This window comes from Grammomys surdaster, unplaced genomic scaffold (genome assembly GCF_004785775.1).
Source record: "Grammomys surdaster isolate TR1022 unplaced genomic scaffold, NIH_TR_1.0 125896, whole genome shotgun sequence".
NCBI classification, from domain to species: Eukaryota; Metazoa; Chordata; class Mammalia; order Rodentia; family Muridae; genus Grammomys; species Grammomys surdaster.
The window spans coordinates 2,486,736-2,509,239 of NW_021620720.1; the positions used below are offsets into that span (position 1 = coordinate 2,486,736).

The 22,504-nt window shown below is 45.7% G+C and overlaps 2 protein-coding genes and 1 pseudogene across 2 annotated transcripts in view; all 3 read left to right on the forward strand.

Annotated features, from left to right (window-relative positions):
* Positions 1 to 13,272, forward strand: Pdcd7 (programmed cell death 7). Its single transcript, XM_028752354.1, has 5 exons — positions 1 to 934; positions 8,285 to 8,423; positions 9,675 to 9,911; positions 10,285 to 10,372; positions 12,224 to 13,272. The coding sequence occupies exons 1-5, from the start codon at positions 65 to 67 to the stop codon at positions 12,345 to 12,347; spliced, it is 1,458 nt and encodes a 485-aa protein (XP_028608187.1). The 5' UTR covers positions 1 to 64; the 3' UTR covers positions 12,348 to 13,272.
* A 4,937-nt stretch (positions 13,273 to 18,209) lies between these two features.
* Positions 18,210 to 18,980, forward strand: LOC114608424 (annotated as a pseudogene).
* Positions 18,981 to 21,488: 2,508 nt separating this feature from the next.
* Positions 21,489 to 22,504, forward strand: part of Ubap1l (ubiquitin associated protein 1 like) — an 11,840-nt gene continuing 10,824 nt past the window's right edge. The window contains exon 1 of the mRNA XM_028752390.1: positions 21,489 to 21,964. Within this exon, the coding sequence (XP_028608223.1) occupies positions 21,845 to 21,964 (120 nt within the window). The 5' untranslated portion in view covers positions 21,489 to 21,844. The remainder of the gene's footprint in view (positions 21,965 to 22,504) is intronic.

Sequence of the window (22,504 nt, forward strand, 5' to 3'; positions counted from 1 at the left end):
CCTGGAACCCGGATAAAGAAGTACACAGGTTACTGTCACTGCTCGCAGCCGCTACACTACAGACATGGCCCTGCCACCCTTTTTCGCCCAGAGCCGTCAGGGACCGCCGCCCCCGCAGCCACCGCCTTCCGCTCCGTTCGGCTGTCCGCCCCCGCCGCTGCCCTCTCCGCCTTTCCCGCCGCCCCTTCCCCAGCGACCAGGTCCCTTCCCGGGGGCATCCGCCCCTTTCCTCCAGCCTCCGCTGGCTCTGCAGCCCCGCGTGCCAGCCGAGGCCTCCCGCGGCGGCGGCGGCGGCGGCGGCTCCTTCTTCCCGGGGCCCCCCCCCCCGCGGCCGCCGCCGCGGCCGCAGTGCCGGCCCGTCTCGGGGCCGGACGCCGTCGAGCGTACACGGCCACCGCCTCCAGGCCCGGGGCCGCCCTGGAGCCCGCGCTGGGCCGAGGCGCCGCCGCCGCCCGACGTGCTCGGAGACGCAGCCCTGCAGCGCCTGCGTGATCGGCAGTGGCTGGAGGCGGTGTTCGGGAACCCCCGGCGGCCGGGTGGCCTCCGGACCCCGCGATCACCCGCCGGGCCCAGCCTGGGCGAAGTACGCGCTCGGTTGCGTGCCGCTTTGCGTTTGGTGCGGCGGCTACGCAGCCTGGGGCAGTCCCTGCGCGAGGCTGAGGCCGACGGAGCGGCCTGGGCCTCCCTGCACGCTCAGGCGGCGCCGTTGCGAGCGGAGCTAGCCGAGCGGCTGCAGCCGCTGTCCCAGGCCGCCTATGTGGGCGAGGCGCGACGGAGGCTGGAGAGGGTCCGGCGCCGCCGGCTGCGGCTTCGTGAAAGGGCCCGGGAACGTGAGGCTGAGCGGGAGGCGGAGGTCGCGCAGGCCACGGAACGGGAGCAGGAGATTGACCGCTGGAGGGTGAAGTGCGTGCAAGAAGTGGAGGAAAAGAAGCGGGTGAGAACCGCTGTGCGCTCGGTGGTTGGAGCAGTGGTGACTGGAACCCGAATCTGTGTGCTAGTTAGCCTGGATGCTTGCTTATCCGTGAAAGCTAGCCTTTGCCACCTCTTTGCTCTGTATTCCGTGTTTACGATGTGTGGCGCATAAAACCCTCGAGTTTGGACTATAAATTCCCCTAGACACAGAACAGATTCACACTGGTGCATTTCTGAGAGGACACACCTCCTGTTTCCTGCTTCAAAGTTGGATCCACTTACTGATGGTTCAATACTAACCGGTCTTCTTATTATCTTTTATACTGTCCTAAAAGCATGCACATTTAGAGGACTTGGGTCACATCTTTATAACCTAATTGGCTGACGAGGTTGATAATAGTTCTCTCCGGGATTCATTTGTTTATTAGTTTGATACTATGAATCCCAGTGTATCACGTGGTGTGGGTCTATCAGGTTCAAGTGTTTCCAGATTCTCGACCTTTTATTCAAATGATTGAATCAAGGATTCACGCAAAAAAAATAGCAAAACTATCAAAAGCAATGTAGTAAGTAGCAAAGTGCAGGTTAGAAAGGAAAACACTGTCAACAGATTGGCAGCCACAAGGCCCATGCGATACTCCGGTTATTTTTGGAGTGTGCATAACCCAATCCCCCGGCCTCCCAGATTGCTATGCTATTCTGTATATGCCTTCCCCACCCCAGTTCAGCACTCACATCTATAGTAGACACTAAACTAGTGTCCTACACACAATCCTGAGGAAAATTCATTACCCTAATTTTACAGATCGAGACGTAAAGCAGTTAACCTGACGGCAGTCACACGAGTTTGTAACCAGTATCATCAGTTCAGATTTAATTCCAAATTGTCTGGTTTCAAATTCAAAATGTACTTCAGTAGAACCTGGGAGAAAGTAGGATTTGCCAAGCGTTGGTTGAAGGCATTCTCATTTCCTTTGAAGGCTGTTATTGTTTCAGGTTTATTCATTTTGATTTTTGTGATTGTTTTGCCTGTGTGTCTGTATATGCACCATATATGTGCCTACTGCCTGTGGGGTTAGAAGAGGACATGGGGACATTGGATCCCCCCAGAACTAGAGTTACAGATGGTGGTGAACCACTGTATGGGTACTGGGAATTGAACCCTGGTCTTTTATAAGAGTTACAAGTGCTCTTAAATGCAGAGCCATCGCTCCAGCCGCACTGCGGCTTTGTGTGTGTGTGTATGTGTGTGTGTGTGTCTATGTATGTTAGTTTTTGAAAACATAATTACATAGTTTTCCCTGTTCCCTTTCTTCCCTCTAGCCTCTTAGTGCCTCTCCCTTGTTCTCTCTCAGTCGTGGCCTTTTTTTCTTTCCTTATTGTTACATATAAACATAAATACAACCTGACTAGTACATTTAATGTTACTTGTATGTATATGATTTCAGGTCTGTCCACCGATAATGAATTGAGCTGCTTGTCCCTGGGGAAAACAGTTTCTCTCGCTCTTAGCATTTCCCCGTTGCCTGAAGTTGTCTAGGGCCAAGGGTCTTGGAGCGTTTGCCCTTCCATATTAGCATGTCTGTTGGTGTTGTTCAGTTCTTGTTGAGGCTCTGCTAAGGGTTCTTTTCCCCCTCCTTCTTTGTGTAGTCAGCTAATACTTGTTTTAGTTAGGGTTTCTAGTGCTGTGATGAAATGCCATGAGCAAAAGCAGTTGAAGTTAAAGGGTTCATTTCACTCCCACATCCCCGTGTGTCAGGACAGGAACCTGGAGGCAGGAGCTGACGCAGAGGCAATGGAGAAATGTTGCTTGCTAGCTTGCTCTTTCATGGCTTGCTCAGGTGCTTTCTTATATACCTAGGACTACCTGCCCAAGGGTAGCACCACCCACAGTTGTGAGCCCTCCCACATCAGTCATTAAGAAAATACATCACAGGCTTGCCCAGTGGCCTGTCTGGTGGTGGTGCAGGGGATGGCTTCTCAATTGAGTTTTCCTCTTCCCAAAGGACTCTAGCTTGTGTTAAGTTGACATAAAACTAGCCAACACAATCTCCCTTTTCCCAATGTCTATCAATGCCCTAGAGGCCAATATAGTATTGCTGGAAAGTGTATTGATAGTGAGATTTAACCTTCTACCCTTAGGAATGTCAGCACAAGGGAAGCAGTACTTTAGTCTGAAAATTTTCACTTCAGCAAACACTTAGTAAGGATCCATTAGGTGTCAGGTCTAGTCTGATAGCAAGGACTGAGAGACTAACCTATAGCTCTTGCCCTTGATTGCTTAGAGCCTTGTAAGGAATCATGTCAGTACAGCATGGTGTATGTTAATTTTTCAGCTGAAGATAGTATGAGGAGCCCAGGGATAGCCATCTAGCTCATTGGAGGAAGGCTTCCCAGATAATTTAATGACATCTGAACTGAGCCTTAAAAGCAGTGCTAAAGCCAAGTAAAGCAACAGATACAGATCGTTCCAGCCAAGGGCGGTTTTCCTAGCAGAAGACTGAAGGGGCACAGTCATTGGCTGTAATGGTGGAATTGTAGTTGCAGGTACTTATAAGACAGATGGGAGAGAGGATGAGGCAAGCAGATGAGGATATGGAAGGCAAATCCCAGGAAGATTGGCCTCCTGTGTGTGACGGTTGTGTGGAAGACATCTTTGGGAGCAGTGAAGGACAGAGTATGACTCTGAGGTATTGTAGAATCCTAGGCATTGCCAGTCCCATTCCTTATCCTCCTTGGGAGGCTGATCTTTCAGGTCTGTTAATCTGCGTTTTTAGAGTTCCAGCGTGACAAGGTAAATTAGATTCCGGCATTCCTTGGACCACACTCAGGGAACCCGGATAAACAGGAGCTCAGTACAGATGCAGAAGGTGCTGAGAGGAGGGTCTCCTCAAAGACAGTTACATGGAGCTGGGTAGGGTGGCTCACAGCACTCGGGAGGCTGGGGCAGATGGAGTGCTGCAGTTTGAAGCCTTCCTGGCCTACAGAGTGAGACCATTTCTCAGAGATAAATAAAACAAAATTTAAAAAAGAGGGCGCCGTCTGTATGATCAGCTGGGAGAGGCAGGTCACAGCTGTGGGAGGCTGAAGTAAGAGATCTCTCTTTTAGTCCAATACAAGGCTCTTTCTCTTACATTAGTAAAATATACAGGAAGAACAATTACAAAAACTATCAGGTAAAATTACATTCACAATGTCCAGTTCATTTGTATTTAGCAAACTTGGAGAAAGTACTCTACTATCCATCCTGTCTTGGTGAATTCAAAGTTCTGTACTTAATCACTTTCTATCATAACTTGCATTTACCAGCATAAAAATCTTTTTAGAGCCGGGCCTGCTTAGTAAAAGGCCCAAGCAGGGGGTCTCCTGTGATACTGAGACCATGGCACTCTGCTCTGGCCAGCACCTTAATGGGTAACTTGCTAAGAAACTGTGTCCTAAGCCAGGCAGTAGTGGCGCACGCCTTTAATCCCAGCACTTGGGAGGCAGAGGCAGGCGGATTTCTGAGTTCCAGACCAGCCTGGTCTACAGAGTGAGCTCCAGGACAGCCAGGGCTATACAGAGAAACCCTGTCTCGAACCTCCCCCCCCCCCCCCAAAAAAAAAGTCTTTTTTAGACCTTAAAACATTTTATTGAATCCTAAACAACTTAAGCTTAGGTATGAGACTATAACTGTCTAGTCTTCAACCCCATGAGAGGCCTGAGAAGGAATAAAAATTACCTGAGTAAATAGGAAATTGACATTTGGAACCAAGCAGCTTCCAAAGCTATAACAGTGACAGAGACAGTTGGCTGCCTGGACAGACACCCAAGGTTCTGCTATAACATGGGAGCTTCTGTTTTTGGTCTTCTGGCCCAGCATAGGACAGACTTTTTCTGTGAAGCAAGAATTATGAAGGACTTGCCTACCTTGTCTTTGCAAAGTCTGGCTTCTTTCATGTTCTGCTTGCCCACAGCTTGGACAGCATGCTGTCTGCAGTTAAGACAAGGGCACTTTCTTGCCTAGTGGCTAGCTTGCTGAATTTGAAGCAAATGCCCTTCTGAAGGTTCTCGGGTGCTCATCATTTTCTTTGCAGTAGAATGGGGGTGCTGCCAGGAAGAGTCATGTTTCACTATTGTGAAAAGCCTTTTATTAATAAAACATCTTAAATGCCGTATTCTGTATATCTCTGAAGTTTTTGGAGACCATTTATCTAACTGTAGTATATCTGAATAGGGAATGTTGCTTGTTTCTAGCTAGTTACTATCTGTTGAACTTGGAAAACACCTATAAGAGGCTAAAGAAAATGCTTATTTCTGTAATAAACTAAACTAGCACCTAACATGTCTATATGTTTGATTGACTACTAAGTTGTGTTTCTTAATTATCCTAAACAGTTTACAATAACAGCTTACAAAAGGACTAGCATTTTACATTGTATTTTCAAATAAGTTGTATAGGTACAACATCTTTAACAAGCTGAAACATAGATACAGTATTTGTAGCAAAAATAACCTTAAATTTGTATCAGTATACAAAATCCATACCAAATGTAAAATATTTTGTCTCGTTAATGTTCTTTAGTCTAGATTCAGGAATCTACCCTTTTATCCTTTCATTCCTATATTACTCCCTTTTTTCCTTTCACCTCTTCTCCCTACCTCTTCCTGTAACACTAGATAGGAGAGAAAGGATAGAGAAAAGAAAAAGAAAGATCTCTGAATCTAACTTCCTTTACTTTGTTTCCTCCCTAAGAGTGTTAACAACTTGTGACAGCCTAAAGGACAACAAACATCCGTCGCCCATTTCTTGTCTGCAGCCAGAATTTTCAGGGGGTCTCCTCCAGTCAAATCTGATCTTTATTAATTTTGGTAGAATCCATAGCTTTTCATCTGCTGTTGAAACAAAGACAAAACCTCTTCCCTAACGCAACACACTTCCGTTCTGAGGTCATCACATATATAAGCTGGTGCCTAATTCCACAATCCTTTCCAAAATCCAGTGCTTTTCAGCAGCTGTGCTGTGTGTCTCATCGACATTTAAATTTTTTAAATTCAATAGAGCATCATTTAATCTATCTCTGGAAGATCCTATATCTTCTGTGTTATGAGCATATCCTTTAAAGCATAGCTAGATCCTTTTATAATTGTAGGATTGTAAGATATATCTGTAAGATATTTTATGCCATAATGTCAAAAAGTGTTACATTCTACTGTATACGTATGTTGTACATATGTTGGGGCATCATCAGCTTTAATCTGCAAAGATGTCTCCAAATTAGCCATAATTTCTGATAAATGCACAATCTCAGAATCATCCTTTTCAGAATTAAAGGCAAAACCCGGTTGGAATTGTAAATATGTATCAATTGCATGATATATCAACACATGTACATATTTTAAGTTTTCAGACTCTACAGAATGAAACACATAATCTATTGTCTGACATCGCTCTAGGGTGACTTCAAACAGAATCTGTACTCTTCATTCAGAATATCGCATCTCTATGAGTTGCCATTCTAATTCTTGAAGCTTCTGTGGATTTTTCTCATCTCGAGTCCTCTGATCTCTGTTCTGTGGCCTGAAGCCTAGCATCCCATCTCTCAGTCCTTATCTAAGTCTGCTGTATTCTGATCTTTCTTAAAGGGCACATATAAAATTACAACCATCTCTAGACATAAGATTATTTATTTGTATGCTGATAATGGAAACAACCACGTGGGCTCCAGATGCCCTCTTGTCACTGTGTTTTCCATTTTTTAGCACAGAAAATATTTTCTCTTTAATCTCTTAACTCCTTCCTTCTGAAACTTCATTTTATTAGTTTTGTTTTTGTTTTTGTTTTTCGAGACAGAGTTTCTCTGTGTAGCCCTGGCTGTCCTGGAACTCACTCTGTAGACCAGGCTGGCCTCGAACTCAGAAATCTGCCTTCCTCTGCCTCCCAAGTGCTGGGATTAAAGGCATGCACCACCACCGCCCGGCTGAAACTTCATTTTACTATTTTCAATTTTTTTTCTATGATTGTCTGTGCCCAGTTTCTTTTCTTTCTTCAGCACTTAAGCACAGTTTCAAACATACTTACCTGATCAGAGGCTCGTCTTTGTTTGGGATTTCAGCTTCTCTGTTTGGGCCTGGCTTCTGCACACCTGTAGGGTTTCTCTGACCATTCTTAAAGGGTGATGGACTAACCCCACTGGAAGGGGCATTCCCTCTATGCTATGAGTCATTCACCAGATTTTCAGTCTGCTGCCTGACTCTGGCCTCAACATGGCATGGGTTCCTGTGGTCATCTTGGGCCCGTGTGCCACCATGGGCTGGGCTGCTGTTTGTCAGCTCACACTAAGCCTGCCAAGCTTCACTGTGGCTTCAGTTCCCCACCCCCACCCCCACAACTGCAGTCTTTAGGAAGTTTTTACCACCATGCAGGGCCTTGCCTTCCTCTGAGAGCAACTTGATGCTCTTGGGAGTCCTTGCCTTTGGGGCCCTACCCTGAGCCTCTGGTTCCTGCTCCATACCCAGCAGCTGCTTTGATATGAAGACAGGGGTGAGGGGGGTAGAGGAGAGTGTGTCTTAAAGGAGCCCTTCTTTGATATGAAAGTGGGGGTCTTAAAGGAACCACCTGTTCCTGTGGAGTGCTTGTTCAGCCTTCCACGCAGGACTTCTCTTAACCCCTAAGCTTTGATTTCTAGGCCCACATTGGTTGCCAAATGTAAAGCTAGGGGCTTTTCTGTGTGTACCCTTGCTTTGAATAACAATGCAGAGGCCTTTATAATTATTAAAAGCTTCAGGGCTGGGCTGATTCCGATCTGTTCTAAGCTGCCTATGCTGACCTGGTCAACTTCCCAGCCAGGTGGCCTGTTATCTGCCACCTTGTTCTCACTTTGGCCTCCATCAGACATGTCCTGGGCCCCACCTGAGACCCTCTCCCTTTCTCTGGGCTCAGAAGTCCAGTCTTTTCCTCTCCTGCCAAGCTATAGGCTGTGTAGCTCATTATTGACCAATTAGAAGATGGTGTAGAACACATTATAAAATTCTGAGTTAGGAGATGCTTCATAATGACAGTGCCAGACTGCAACCAGATCTGTAGGTTCAGAAATCAGCAAAGAAAACAGTGCACAAAACATCCTCCAGCAAAGATATAGGGAGTTCAGTCAAGGCCAGCGTCTCTGCAACAAAGCATCAACAAAAGTCGTATAATTGATCAGCAAAAGGAAAGAAGCCCTTGGGCAGAGCCCCTGTAGCATGCTACGGTGACCTAGCATCCTAGGTCAATTGAAATATAAGCTCAGTAGGCTGTGGTGTGCATGGCTTGATCCTCTGAAATCTTGTCTCAGGGAGGTGTGATCTCTCAGGTGGTTCCTAATACAAGTCCTTGTGGGCTTTCCCCCTCCAGGAACAGGAACTCAAAGCAGCTGCTGATGGAGTCTTAGCTGAAGTAAGGAAAAAACAATCAGACACCAAAAGGATGGTGGACATTCTGCGTGCGTTAGAGAAACTGAGGAAGCTGAGGAAAGAAGCTGCAGCAAGGAAAGGTAAGGACAGCTTGAGTTCAGGACGGCTGACGAGTCCAGCAGCTGACGGGTTTCCACACGTCGGCCCCCAGTGTAGTTCAGAATCTGTGACTCCACTGTGGTTTTGTCAGGGCAATTGTATGTAGGAAGAAGGCTAGTATTTGCTGTTTGAAGATCTTTATCTTACAGAGAACAAAACAGAAGACCCCCCCTCCCATTTGTTTGATCGTGATTTCAAGATTCTAGCCTGGCCTGCTAAATGAACAGTAGTGCCACTCTTACCGAGACAGAAACAGGATGGACAGTCTTGAGTTGACTGAGTTTAAGGGACTTGTAGACTATCCTAGATGCGAGTTCATCGGGAAGGGGTTGGGGAGGTGGCTAAGTGTGAAAGAGTACCCAGTGCCTATGCACAGACCAGATGTAGTTACATGTGCCTGTCACCTCAGAGTGGGGAGCAAGGGAGCGCTTAGACAGGAGGATGGATGGGGCTTGCTGGGTGCCAGCCCAGCTCCAGGTTCAGTGAGAGATCCTGGTTCTTCTCTCTTCTTTTTTTTTCTTTTTTCTTTTCGAGACAGTTCTTGCTGGCTGACCTGGAACTCACTCTGTAGACTAGGCTGGCCTTGAACTTGTAGAGGTCTTCCTGCCTCTGTCTGTCTCCTGACTACTGAGAAACCTAATTGGTTTTTTCCCCCTCAGTGATTTATTTATTTTTATTATATGTGAATTGGTGTCTTCCCTGCATGTATGTCTATGTTAGTGTTGAATCCTCTAGAACTGGAGTTGCAAACAGTTGTGTGCTGCCATGTAGATCCTGGGAATTGAACCTGGATACTCTGGAAAAGCAGCCAATGTTCTTAACTGCTGAGCCATCTCTCCAGCACTGAGAGACTCTGTTTAATAAGAGCCAAAAAGACAAACTTTTGAGAATGTCAAAGTAAGGGTCAATGAAGAAACCAAAATAGGTTGGAGAGAGACAAGGAAAAAGTAGCCTCCCAGAGGGGACCTTCTGCTCATTCTGGAATGTGGCAGATGGTTGTCTTCTCTGAGAACTTAGGTAAACTCTGTGTGTCAGGTTCCTCATCTGCGAAGGGAGTGATGATAGTTCTGCCCATGGCTGGTATTACGCTGTAGTGGGCATGTGTGAAGCATATGGCAAGCACTGCCTGGGTGTTTCCCTTGATCTGCTTTGAACTGCCTGGGAATTCGAAGGCAAAGGAACATCTGTTCCCTTTTCTTTTTTTTTTTTTTTTGTTCGTTTGTTTTGCACAGGGGTCTGTCCTCCTGCTTCAGCAGATGAGACTTTTGAGCATCATCTTCAGCGGCTGAGAAAGCTCATTAAAAAGCGCTCTGAACTATATGAAGCTGAGGAGAGAGCCCTCCGAGTTATGCTAGAAGGAGAGCAGGAGGAAGAGAGGAGAAGAGAACTGGAAAAGAAGCAGAGAAAAGAGAAAGAGAAACTTCTACTTCAGAAACGTGAAACTGAGTCCAAGTTATTCGGGGATCCAGGTAAGTCTATCTTTGCCAGTACATACGAGGGGAGATCTTTTTATTGTGAGTAACTCAGCTTAAGCCAGATGGAAGACCTGACTACAAGCTGAGATTCTTAACTGCGTGGTGAAAGTCAGGGCTACAGAGGAGAAGGGTGGATCTTATTGTCATAATCAGTGGCTCAGTCATCTTGCCTTGAGAGTGCACTCCTAACAGCAAGCAAACATGGTGACATGTTGTGCCTTCCTCTTTCAGATGCGTTTTTCTCCTCCTTTTTACAGAGGAGAAGGGTGGATCTTATTGTCATAATCAGTGGCTCAGTCATCTTGCTTTGAGAGTGCACTCCTAACAGCAAGCAAACATGGTGACATGTTGTGCCTTCCTCTTTCAGATGCGTTCCCACTTGCTCACCTCCTGCAGCCCTTCCGTCAGTATTACCTCCAGGCTGAGCACTCCTTGCCTGCGCTCATTCAGATAAGGTCAGAAGGGCAGCTTCTACTGTCCCTTTTCCTTGGGTACGGGAAGCTCTTGATGAAGTGCTTTCTATTGTTGAGGTCTATTGCTGTATCTTCCTTAAAAGTTCCTTTTGGGTGTGCAGTGTTGTCGAGTTTCAAGGGTGCCACCTGTACCTTTAAAGTCCTTATTAATTCTTGGGAGTCAGTGTCTCCATTTGAACAGGTAAGGAAACTGAAATTTGACTGTGTGTGCTCTATAGATCATACTGTCCTTGAGTTCAGAGATCCGTTTGCCTCCATCTCGTTGCTGTCATTAAAGGCATGTGCCACCATAGCTGGCCTTGTTTTCTTAATTCTCTTTTAGTGCTGAGTCAACCCAGGAAAAGAAGTCTTTTCCTGAATGGTTGCCCATGGAGGCGGAGACCCGTGGTGACCCCTGTGTGCCTGCAAGTTTGAGCGTAATGCTCTCAACTGAACTGGCTACTTAGGAGTTGGGTGATTCTCAGCTGTCTCGGGTGTGACAGTGGCTTCTTTTCCACATGCAGTCTTTTGAGAAGTCAGTGACTGAATGTCCTGGGCAGTGCAAACTTGACACCTAGAGCATTTCTTTGTTTTCTAAGCTGCAACATCTTTGGACCTAGGTGTCTCAGAAAAATGGCTGGAAATGCTGGAGACTTCTTCCAACATTCCAGCAATTTCTGAATCTTGGGAAGGAATTTTCTGGCATATCAAATTTATTTTTCAGGAAAAGTTTTAACATCATTGCACTAGTTTTAGCCTTTAAACGTTTTATTAATGGTAGGTAGGTTCTGTTAAGTTACAGTGAATATTGAGTCACAGAATACTAGACATTGCATTGTATTGTCTCCTGAAGGAGTCAGGGCCAGGTAGACAGCTGAGCCTTTTGTCTCAGGGTTGTTTTGTTAGTTTTTAAGTGTGATTTGAGTATTTTGAATGTGCATATGTGTATCATGCCTGGTGCTCATGGAAGCCAAAAGACTTCAGGTTCTCTGAACTGAAGTTATAGACAGTGTGAGCCACCACATAGATGCTGGAAATCAAACCTTGGTCGTCTATAAGAGGAGTCAGTATTCTTAATGTGGAACCATCACCCCAGCCTTTGTCTTACTTTTATTAGCTGACCACTGTCTTGTTCCATGTGTCAGCTTGAAGATGCCTAATTTCATTTATGCTGTTGGCTATAAGCATTACATTGGGGCCAACTGCACTATAATCTGAGTCTAGCGAGGCTTGTCTAGATTACACTGTCATGAGTACAAGATACTTCACAACTCTCTCACACATGGTAAATTAGCACTTTACCGGGATACTTGGGTGCCATTTAAAGAGTAAAGTCACCAGTAAAAAGCACAAAACTGAACAACATGGCAGAGACAGACAGGAAAGGATGCTGATTTATACCATAAGAGCTGAGGAGAAGAAAGCAGAGGGCCTTCACCTAGGAATGTGCATTTTGGTGACAGATTTTTTTTTTTCTCCTCTGCATTTTCGGTTTTCCATGAAAGTGCCACATGGGATGATTTAGATTTGCTAATATAGGTAAGCTTGGTGGCTTATGCCTTTAGCCCTACACTTGGGAGGTGGAGGCAGGAGGATAAGGAGTTCAAGACCAGCCTTAGCCCTGTCTCAGAGAGAGAGAAATTACAAATGTAAAATATGCAGATAATGAGGATCAATGTTTTTCCTTAAATGTGTACATTAGTGTGACCCTTGGCATACTTTCTATAAGCTCAGGTTTTTAGCAGGTTAGTACATGTATCATTTTGAAAACAGTATCCTAGATATGAAATATAGTTTCTGAATATCTTTCTGGGAGAAAACCGGAAATGACCCTGGTTCTGTAACCTCCTTAAGGCACGACTGGGATCAGTACCTGGTTCCGTCTGATCATCCTAAAGGCAGCTCCGTTCCCCAAGGATGGGTCCTTCCTCCGCTCCCCAGCAACGACATCTGGGCAACTGCCATTCAGCTGCACTAAGATGCTCCAGGAGTGTGGTCCAGCGGGCAAGCACAGCAGCTCCACATATTGGAGATGCCGTCATCTTATGCTGTAGTCTTCTGCACAACTTAAACTCTATGTGGCGTTGTCCTAGCTGGAAAGCCTGCTTCCTTTGTTTTCTGCCCTGGGCAGGGGTGCTTCTAGAGCCAGGAGATTCGTAAGGTTCTTCTGGAAGGGCTCTTCTAGATGAGCTGAGGTTATTAGCATGGGCTGTGGCCTTGGCTCACTAAATCTGCCTCTGTTTTGAGGGGCTTGGTTCAGTGTGGCCTGCTCGTTTGCTCTGTGTTTGCTGTATTGATGGGTAAGTACAGGCCGCACACTCGGTTACTTAGCAGCCACTGATTCTTATCTTCCCATCCCGATTACCCTCCAGCTCCCAGCAGCACCACTCAACGTTAGACCTACAGTTCTGTTGTTCCCAGTTCTGGTGCAGTATAAGAGGCTGCTCCTGAGGATGATGGGGCAGCGGCTGCCAGGATCACTGATGGCTTAGAACGGTTGTCATGTGGAAAGCTTAGAAAACTTGAAGAGTTACCATAGCCAGGTTGGCTTGTGCTCTGACAGACAGAGCCTGTTTTTCTCATGAAAGTGCCAGTGCAAACGTTCTGAGGGATCTGGTTATATTGGGCCTCCAAGAGTAGAAACTTATTTCCTGCAGGACTGTAATCTCAGTCACTTGGTGGAGGCCGGGTAGCTCAAGCTTCTAAAAACATCCATGTAGGAAAAGTTGGGAAAAGAGCAAATATGAATGATAAATTTTATTTTTATATTCATTAATAAGTGCTATTGTGCTTGGACATGATCAGTCATGTGACATGTTATATTTTTTGTTTTGCTTTATTCTGGGTTTTGTTATTTAATTTCCTAAAAGCTGAATAAATACCATTTTTGCTTTTTTGTTTGAGCCTTTGCCCCTGATTTATTCTCTCTCAAATCATTTGACACATTTCACCTTCATATCATAGCACTTCACTCCAAAGTTTAATTTTAATACACAGGTGTTTGCTGCAGGAAAAATGAGTCTTCAGCACAAGACTTTGTCTGCAGAATCTGACTCTGGATAGCAAGAAAGGTCACGGTCAGGTTTGGAAATGATGTGGACTCGGGAGCACTTAGGTGTAACATGCTGACACCTTTGTCCTTCTCTGCAGTCTACTGTACATTGCTCCATTTGTGCATTATACTCTACAGCTCGGGAACAGGGGCTGTTTTTCCCAGCAGGTCCTAAGGTCTGATATGATTAGCTTCACGTAACCCACAGGCCTGTGCTCCTTTTTGTTTGAGCCCTGCTCTTCCTGCTATGAGGTGAACTGCAGGAGGAGCAGAGACTAAAGATGAATAGTGTGAGTGTTGGTGTCAGCCTTATCACTGGGTGCCAGCAATGCCGGGTAGGGACTCGGGAGGCCCAGCAGCTGACTCACAAAAGGTGTGGAGTCCTCGGTGGAGAAAAGCTGTTTCCACTCAACATTCGGTGCCAGCAATAGGTTTCCTGGTGTATTGCCTGCCTGTGAGTTATAATGACACCAGCCACTGTTTCTTTCCAGGCTTTGAAAGATGCAGGTGAGTGCTTTACCCCTGACTATACCCACAACCTGGTTCTTTCTTCATCTTTTCAGTCACCAGAATTTGGATCAGCCCTTTACCAATTCATTTTTTTTTGTTTTGTTTTATTTTTTCACTTTTACCTAAATTCTCCTTATATTAAACATCAATGAATAAAATAGAGTAATAAAATCCAAAGATTAATCAGAAAGCTAGCTGTTAACTTCTCACATTTTTTATTTTTTTAAAAAATTATTTGATGTGTATGGGTATTTTGCCTGTATGTATGCCTTTGCACTTCATGCCTGCCTGGGCCCAACAGGCAAGAATCGAGAGCCAGATCCCCTGGAATTGGATTTGCAGATGGTTCTGAGCCACCATGTGGACATGGGGGATCAGACCCTGAGTCCTCTGGAAGAGCATCCAGTACTTAGAACCACTAAGCCATTGCTCCAGCCCTAGATTAGTCATATATGAACAAAATAAAGCACGCACAAACTCAGGACTTCTTCGAGACCAACAGGAAGAATTAATAAATACAGGAAGAGTAGCAGGCCATTGGAGGAACACTAAGTATTTAGCCGGAGTACCTGAGCTTGTGCTATCTGGGAATTAGCTGCAACAAGCCAACCAGTTAATCACTCTTAAACCCTTCATGTTTCTGTGTCCATGTGACTTTTTAAAAAGCTTAGCTGGGATTACTCCATCTGTTGTACAGTCGCGTCTTCATATACTGTCCACAGAGAAGCCCTCCTGGGAATCACAAGGTAAGTACACATTATGTCTTATTTCCAATTAGCTTCTTTTTTGAATGATACATTTTAAAAAAATACTTCTTTCAACTGATTCATTACCCCGATCCACTTTGTGAGTTAACTTGAGTGAAATCTGTACCTTTGCATACGTCCACACAGAAGTTCCTGGTGCGCCACGCACCTGGCTGCAGCTGAAGATTTTGTTTCCAAAGCAGATTCCATTTGCCTTTGGAACACACTTGTTTTCTCATAATCTCTGAAGCAAAAAAAAAAAAAAAAAAAAAAAAAGTGTTGGAGGCAGCTGGCTTGTGTAGACTTGCATGTCAGCAGACAGTCACTTTATTAATTCATGTAAGGAACCAGGATTTGAGCTGTGTCCTTTGGAAGATGGGGTTTTTGTTTTCCAATTTTCCTGTACCATAATTTAGGTGCTAAGAGGATAAGAAAGTGGACAGGATTCCTGGCTTCTTGGTATTGATGATTCTCTATCTTACTCCATCAGACTAGCCTTCGCTGATCCCATAGCTTCACAGATGAAGCTCTTCATTGTCACTATGACAATGCTACCAGGGAAGTGCTAACACCTCTGTAGTTCCATTGCCCAGATGTTTCATACAGAGTGCTTGTGGATGCTAAGAAATGCCCCATAACCCCACAGAGAACACAGGTTAAAAGGAAGATGGTCATTGATACAACAATCAAAAACCATTGAGTACTTGGAAGGTTCTACGAGATCCTTAAGTAGGAATTGTCTTCAGACAACACATTTAAAAGAGATAATATAAACTGTCATGTAGTGAGAGTAAGTTACTGTTGCACCTGCGTGTGTGCCCTGCCTGGTTCACTGAGTACCCTGTGGGTCAGACAAGATGGGCGGGGGGAGCGGGCTGGTAGAAATGTACATCAGTTAGCAGAATGCTTGCCATCACGGATGAACCCCTGGATTCAACCCCAAGCACCTCATAAAGTCAAGTGCCCATGCTTAGGGGGTAAAAGCAGGAGGAAGGCCTTCCTTGGCTGTTTGGAAATTCAAAGACAGCCTGGAGGAACTGCCTCTACATGATTCAGGAAGGTTCCTGGAGAAGGCTGCTGGTAAGCAGGTGATGTTTCAGCTCTGGGGAAAATAAAAGCGTTTAAATAGTGTATGACAAGAGACTAGAGGACGCTGAGGAGTCAGTTGTTGTGAGGCCCCCACCCAGGTCAATCACCGTGACTAATGCCCACTCCAGTGTCCAGCCCCATACTCAGCTGGGAATCTGAGATGTGCTGGGTCATCGTTTGCTGACATTGAAACATGCACACATGGCTTTGCTTTTGCATCCCCCACCCCATCCCAACCCCTCAGGGCTTTCTCTGACACCTAGTGTTCAGAGTCAGAACTCAAAATTCAGAGTCCTCCCCAGGAGGACCCCAATCTACTGCAGGCTGCATTTACATACTTGTGACCCATCACCCCACCCTGCAGGGTCCTGTATCTGCTTCCTGCCTCAAGTAGTTCCTTCTCTGGAAGCCTGCTCTTTGATTCTTTTTCTGCTCACAATTTCATCCTCCTCCCCTTTGATACCCAAGTCAAACCCTGTCTGTTTCCTAAAGCTTTCCCAAGCCCCACAAGGACAAGACTGCCCCTTCCAGAGGCACGCCTTGGTACATTTTTAAATGTTCTAACTAGCTCCGAATTCCACTCTGGCCCTTGCTGTTCTTCAGAAAGAGATCCTCAGAGTCTTCAAATTAGAAGCCCTTTCAGGTCTGTGCAGAAAACAGTTACTAGGGATACAGATGTCAAGTGGAAGATGAGGAGAGAGGTGGTTATGTCTGTATCTTAAGTGGACAAGATTTTACACTTGAGCCTCAATAGTAGCTGGCTTCTCCGTAATTCAAAATTCAGTAATAGCTGAGACTAAAAGATAAATCTGAGGGTAGTAAAGCCTGCTGAACTTTTCTGAGCCTCCTGTAACATCCTTAGACCTCACTGGTACCCTGTAAAACTGAGCCAATAAAGCAGACTGGTGGCTACTCCAAGATTTGCTTGATCTTGCCCATAGAGGTTCATAGTGCCACCCACTGACGTACAGGGATGTGAACTGAGGCTGGATGAGATGAGTCCTAGAGGCAGGAAGACACTGATGAGAACAGGCAGGTGGGGGAGGAGATGAGGGAATTAAAGGCTTTGGCACCGGTCATCACGTGACCTGTCTGCTCCCAGATTATCCACCCTAGCTCTCCATGAGACTGTCCTGCCAGGAACAGTATGACCGCCCAGTGACCCCGAGCAGCAGGGCTGTGTGTTGTCCTGTTCATGGTGTGTTGTCCTATTGTGTGAAACCAGAGCCACACCCTGGTCCAGGTGTGTTGTCCTATTGTGTGCAAACTGCCAGGCTATGTATGATCAGGAGTTTACTTTGTATTACAGGTAGTTTTGAGCTTGACTTCCATGTGAACAAGGGTTTGAGGATTTTTTTTTTTTTTTTGCTTTGTATTTGTTGCTGTTGTTTGTTTTTTGCTTTTTCCAAAGCAGTGAACTCCTTGTATTACTATAAACCAAGGGCAGATACTGTACAATGTTATCCAAAAAATAAGTGATATGAAGGTGAGTTTTTAATTCTAGGATATCAGCTTCAATAGACACTCTGGACAAGTACTGACTACTTCTTACTGACAGTGCATGAATATGATTCTCCCGTTCTGGTTGTCTCTAAACTCTGATAGAACTTCTAATTTCAATCCAGTTTATCAGTATTGTCTTCATGACTAGTCTTTTTCTTTGTATGTGTTTATATACATGTGATACTGGGGATTAACCAAGGGCTTCCTGTCTGCTAAGTAAGCACTTTACCACTGAGTTCTGAGCTCCATAGCCCCAGCCCTCCTCTTTCCTTTATGTTAAGACAGAGTCTCACTAAATTGCCCAGGCTAGACTTAATGTCATTCTATAACCCAGGTAGGCATTGAACTTGTGATCCTCCTGCTTCAGACTTTTGAGTCCTGGGATTATAGACCTCTGCCTCCCAGACCGATGACATATGCCACCCAGACTGGCTCTGCATCCTTGGTCTTTTGTAAACTTCTTTCCAAAGCAACCCCGTGCTACCAACAGTATTTTTTTTTTTGAAAAAAAAAAAAAAAACTAGCCAGGTTCACATGTAGAGTTTCTTTGTGTAACCACCCTGGCTGTCCTAGACCTCAATTTGTAGACCAGGCTGGCCTCGAACTCACAGAGATCCACCTGCCTCTGTCTCAGTGCTGGGTTTAAAGGCATGCACCACCACTGTCCAGCTTTCCCAGCAGTCTTTACCTCCATCTTGGGCTGTCTGCGATACCAGAGTGTGATAGTGGACTCAAGCCAAAGGACTCCTGTGTGGGTCCAGAGCAAGAAGAGCATCCTGACCCTGAAGTATCCCATGGAACAAGACACCTGGGTCAACATGATCTAGTACCACACCTTCTACAGTGAGGTGTGTAGCCCCAAAGGAGCACTCCATACTATTGTCTGGGGCTCCCCCGAACCCTAAAAGCAACCATAAAAGATGACCCAGATCATGTTCAAAACCTCTGCACCCAAGCCATTGCATAGCCACGCAGGATGTGCTGTCCCTGTACAAGCCTTATAGGACCATGAATTCTGGAGACAGAATCACCTTCGCTGTTCCCATCTGTAAGAATTACACTCTCACTTACAAGGGCTATGCTCTTAACAATGCTATGCCCTTCTGCAAGGTTCGCTGTCTCACCCACACTGTGCCCATCTACGAAGGTTGCTCTCTCACCAACGCCATCTTGCGTGTGAACCTGGCTGTCTTGGACCTGAAAGATTACCCCATGAAGATCTTGCCTGGGCACGGCTAAAGCTTTTGCCACTGCTAATGGGGAAGTTGTACATGATGTCAAGGAGAAGCTGTGCTATGTTGTACTGGACTTGGAACAAGAGACAGTCATTGCTGCATCCTCCTCCTCCTCCTCCCTGGAGAAGAGCTACTAGCTAACCCTACAACCAGGCCATCATTGTTGGCAAAGAGAAGTTCCATTGCATCAAGGCATTCTTCCAGCCTTCCTTCCTGGCTATGAAATCCCATGACATCCAGAAGACTGTCATTTTCATCTGTAAAACCTCCGTCCCAACTAGTGATGTCTGGTGGCACTACCACATAGCCAGGCATCATCAACAGAATGCAGATCACCACTCTGGCTCCCAGCTCTGGGAAGATATGTTCACTCATGTCTTCTCTGAGCGCAGGTACTCTGGATTGGCAGCCACACCCTCACCTCACTGTTTCCTGTCCAGGCGATGTGGATGGACAAACAGAACAATGAGCCACTTCATCAGCCAGCAACAATGCTTCTGGGTACAGCTTTTCTTGACAAAACCTGACATGTGCAGGAAAACACACAAACGTAAGACAACATTGGCTTGGCTTTGTGTTTTAAGTTTTGTTTTGTTCTGGTGCTTTTGACTTCAGGATTTAGAAACTGTAACAGTGAAGGCGACCACAGTTGGTTGGACAATCATTCTCAAAGCTGTACTTTGTGCCTGAAGATTGATTGTACATTTTTGTTTAATACGAATTCCAGTGAGATACTTGGTTACAGGAAGTCCCTCCTCCCAAAAGCCGCCTCCTACTCTGGAAAGGAAGATGACTCAGTCTGTGTTCTGGGTTCATGAAGGAGAGGTGACAGGATTGCTTTTGCATAAATTATATTTATTGCAGATTTTTAAATATTTTTCTGCCTTAATACTTTTTAATTTTTGTTTTTATTTTCGGATAGTCAGTCATCATGGCCCCCTCTTTTGTTCCCCCAGCTTGAGACATGTGAAGGTTTTTGGTTTCCCTGGCTTACCTGCACACAATCTTGAGACCAGTTTAATAAAAGTGAACTCCTTACAAACGATCAAAAAAAGAGGTATTTATTTTAGAATAGAGAAATGACTCAACTGTTGGGAGCCCTTGCTGCTCTTCAATGGACCTGGGTTTAGTTCCCACATGGTGGCTCACAACTGGGCCTCAGTCCCAGGGCATCTGATGGTCTTCTCCTAGTCCCTAAAAGCACAAGGGCACAGCGTGCAGACAGGTAAAACACTAAAAAAAATTATTTTTTGGTTTGTTTTTTTTTCGAGACAGGGTTTCTCTGTGTAGCCCTGGCTGTCCTGGAACTCACTCTGTAGACCAGGCTAGCCTTGAACTCTCGAACTCAGAAATCCGCCTGCCTCTGCCTCCCAAGTTCCGGGATTAAAGGCGTGCGCCACCACTGCCCAGCAAAACACTAAAAATTTAAAAAAGAAATGTTTGTCTATTTCAACACGGTGGCACATACACTTCAAGTTTTGTTGTCTTTGCCATTCACATCTAGAACTGTAGGGTTGCACTTAGCGCATGAGGTGAGGTGGAGGCCAGTGTTTTCCAGTTCTGAAGTTCTGTCATGCTAAGCAAGGACGCTACCACTGCACTATGTCTTTAGGCCCACAATTGTTTCTTTTTCTTTTTCCCCTCAAGATGGATCTCATATTGATCCAGAACATTTATTGAAAAGTCTTTTCTGCTGTTCTACAGAGCAAATGTCTCATTAGTCAAGGGTCTGTATTGTGTGGTCTGCCTTTGGACCGTTTTCATGCTTCTGGTCCCTGTGAAGGGACTTGGGTCACCTATGACACACTTTGTACTGTTTGTTGGTTGGTTGATTGAGGGATGTTAGTGTTTGCTTGTTTGGTTAGTTGGTTTGTTTTTATTTATTTACTTATTTGTTGTTTTTGTTTTTGAGAAAGGGGTCTCACTATATAACCCTGACTGACTTGGACCTCACTATGTAGAACAGGCTGCTTTGGACTCACAGATACCCTCCTACCTCTGTCTCCCAGTGGTAGATTTCTGATTGTCTGTCTGTCAGTCTGTCTGTCTGTCTGTCTGTTTGTCTGTCTCTATCTCTTTTTAAGATTGCCCTGCTGCTAGGGAGATGGCTCAGTGCTTAAGAGTGCTTTGTGCTCACAGAGGCCAAAAGTTAGGCTCCAAATCCTGTGTCAAGCAGCTCACAACTGCCTGTGTCTCCACCTCTAGGTAATCCAGCACCCTTACAACTCTCTGGGAACCTGCGCACACATCAGCCGCATTCATGTAGACACACATACAAGTTAAAAGAAACTGGCTTTTCTTGGTTCTTTGTATCCTATTTAATTTTAGAATTAGCATGCCAATTTACACCAAAAACATGATAGAATTTTGCTCCTTGTATCTGTACATTAGTTTGCAGGAGGTTATATGTTGAAGTTTATCATCTTTGATCAGGGTATGTTCCTCCATTTAATCTAATAACTTTTGGTTTTCTATGTAGAGGTCTTACACATACTGTGTAAGATTAAGTGTGACGCGCCGCCTCGCCGAAAAGGAGAACACGCCACACTTCAGGATTCTTCTGACAGCAATTTACTGGTTACAGCAATTTCAGATGATGTTACAGCTCTTAGATGGTGTTACAGCTCTTAGATGGTGTTACAGCTCTCATAGATGGTAGTGGCGAAGGACCCAGAGCCCCAGAACCCATGGGCTTATATAGAGTCCTGGGAGCACTTACTGCATGCTCATTGGCTTAATGATGCCTAATTAGCATACTAGTTTCTTATTGGCTCTTAGAGTGCTCTTGGAGTGAGGCCTAATTAGCATAGTAATTTTTAATCTTTGCGCATGCGCAGACTCGGCTTGGCTCTGACTGAAGCCAGAGCGCGGGAAGCCGGCGTGCCCTGCGCATGCGCGCTCCCATTCATGGCTCTGTCAGAGCCGAGAAGCAGGGAGCCGGCGCGCCTTACTCAGGCGCATTTTACCTCACGGCTCCCTGACTGAGCCGTGCCATTGAGTGCGGCTCCCTCACGGAGCCGCGCCTTTGAATGTGGCTTCTTGACAGAGCCGCGCCATTGACAATTGGCGTATGCGGCTCCCACACGAAGCCGCGCCATTATCGAATGGCGTACGGCTCCCAACAATTAAGTCCTTGTTAGTGGATATAATATTGATAAATACCAGTTGTCTATGTTAATAAGTCACTCTTTGATTAATTGTATGTATGTATGTATGTATTTATTTAGGTTTTTCAAGACAGGCTTTCTCTGTGTAACAGCCCTGAGGACTTGACACCCTCTCCCTGCCACCCGGCTACTTGTTCGGCCCTTCTGAGACTGTGCCACCATTCTCTGGCAGAATGAATGCTCTCGATGGTGTCCCCTTCAAGGTGCCCAAGGGCTTTGTGATGGACACAGAGCCCCACCCTGTGCCTGAGCTCAGCGTCCGGGACTGCAGAGAGCTCCTGTTGGGCACAATGGTAAGTGAGTCTCTGAGTGTTTAGCTTTGTCCTTGGGTCTGACATCTGAGGTGGAGCCCCTGGGGACTGCCTTGTGATTGTAAAGGGAAGCTTGGGTTGCTTTCCGACAGTCTAGGGAGTTTGAAAATACGTCACCAAGTTCCAAGGAGAAGGTTGGTGTCTGGGTGATGACGTTGTTTCCCTAGGTCAGCCGAGAGCTGTGTGAATGGCCTGTGTGAACTGCTTGTCACTGCCAGCATATTGTGGTTCATCCCTTCTTCTCATCAGCTGTCAGACTCGATCTCCAGAATCCTCTATTAAAAATACAAGCGCTAGCTGGGTGCACGCCTTTAATCTCAGCACCTGGGAGGCAGAGGCAGGTGCAGCCTGGTCTACAGATTAAGTTCCAGGACAGCTACGGCTACATAGAGAGACCCTGTCCAAAACAAGTGCAAGTAGCTCTGTGGGCACATCAGGAGGGATTAGGAGTTCACACAGACTGAGCACACTGCTGGCGGCCTGAAAGCTTCTTGTGCTTTGCAGGGTTGGTGCCATAGGCAA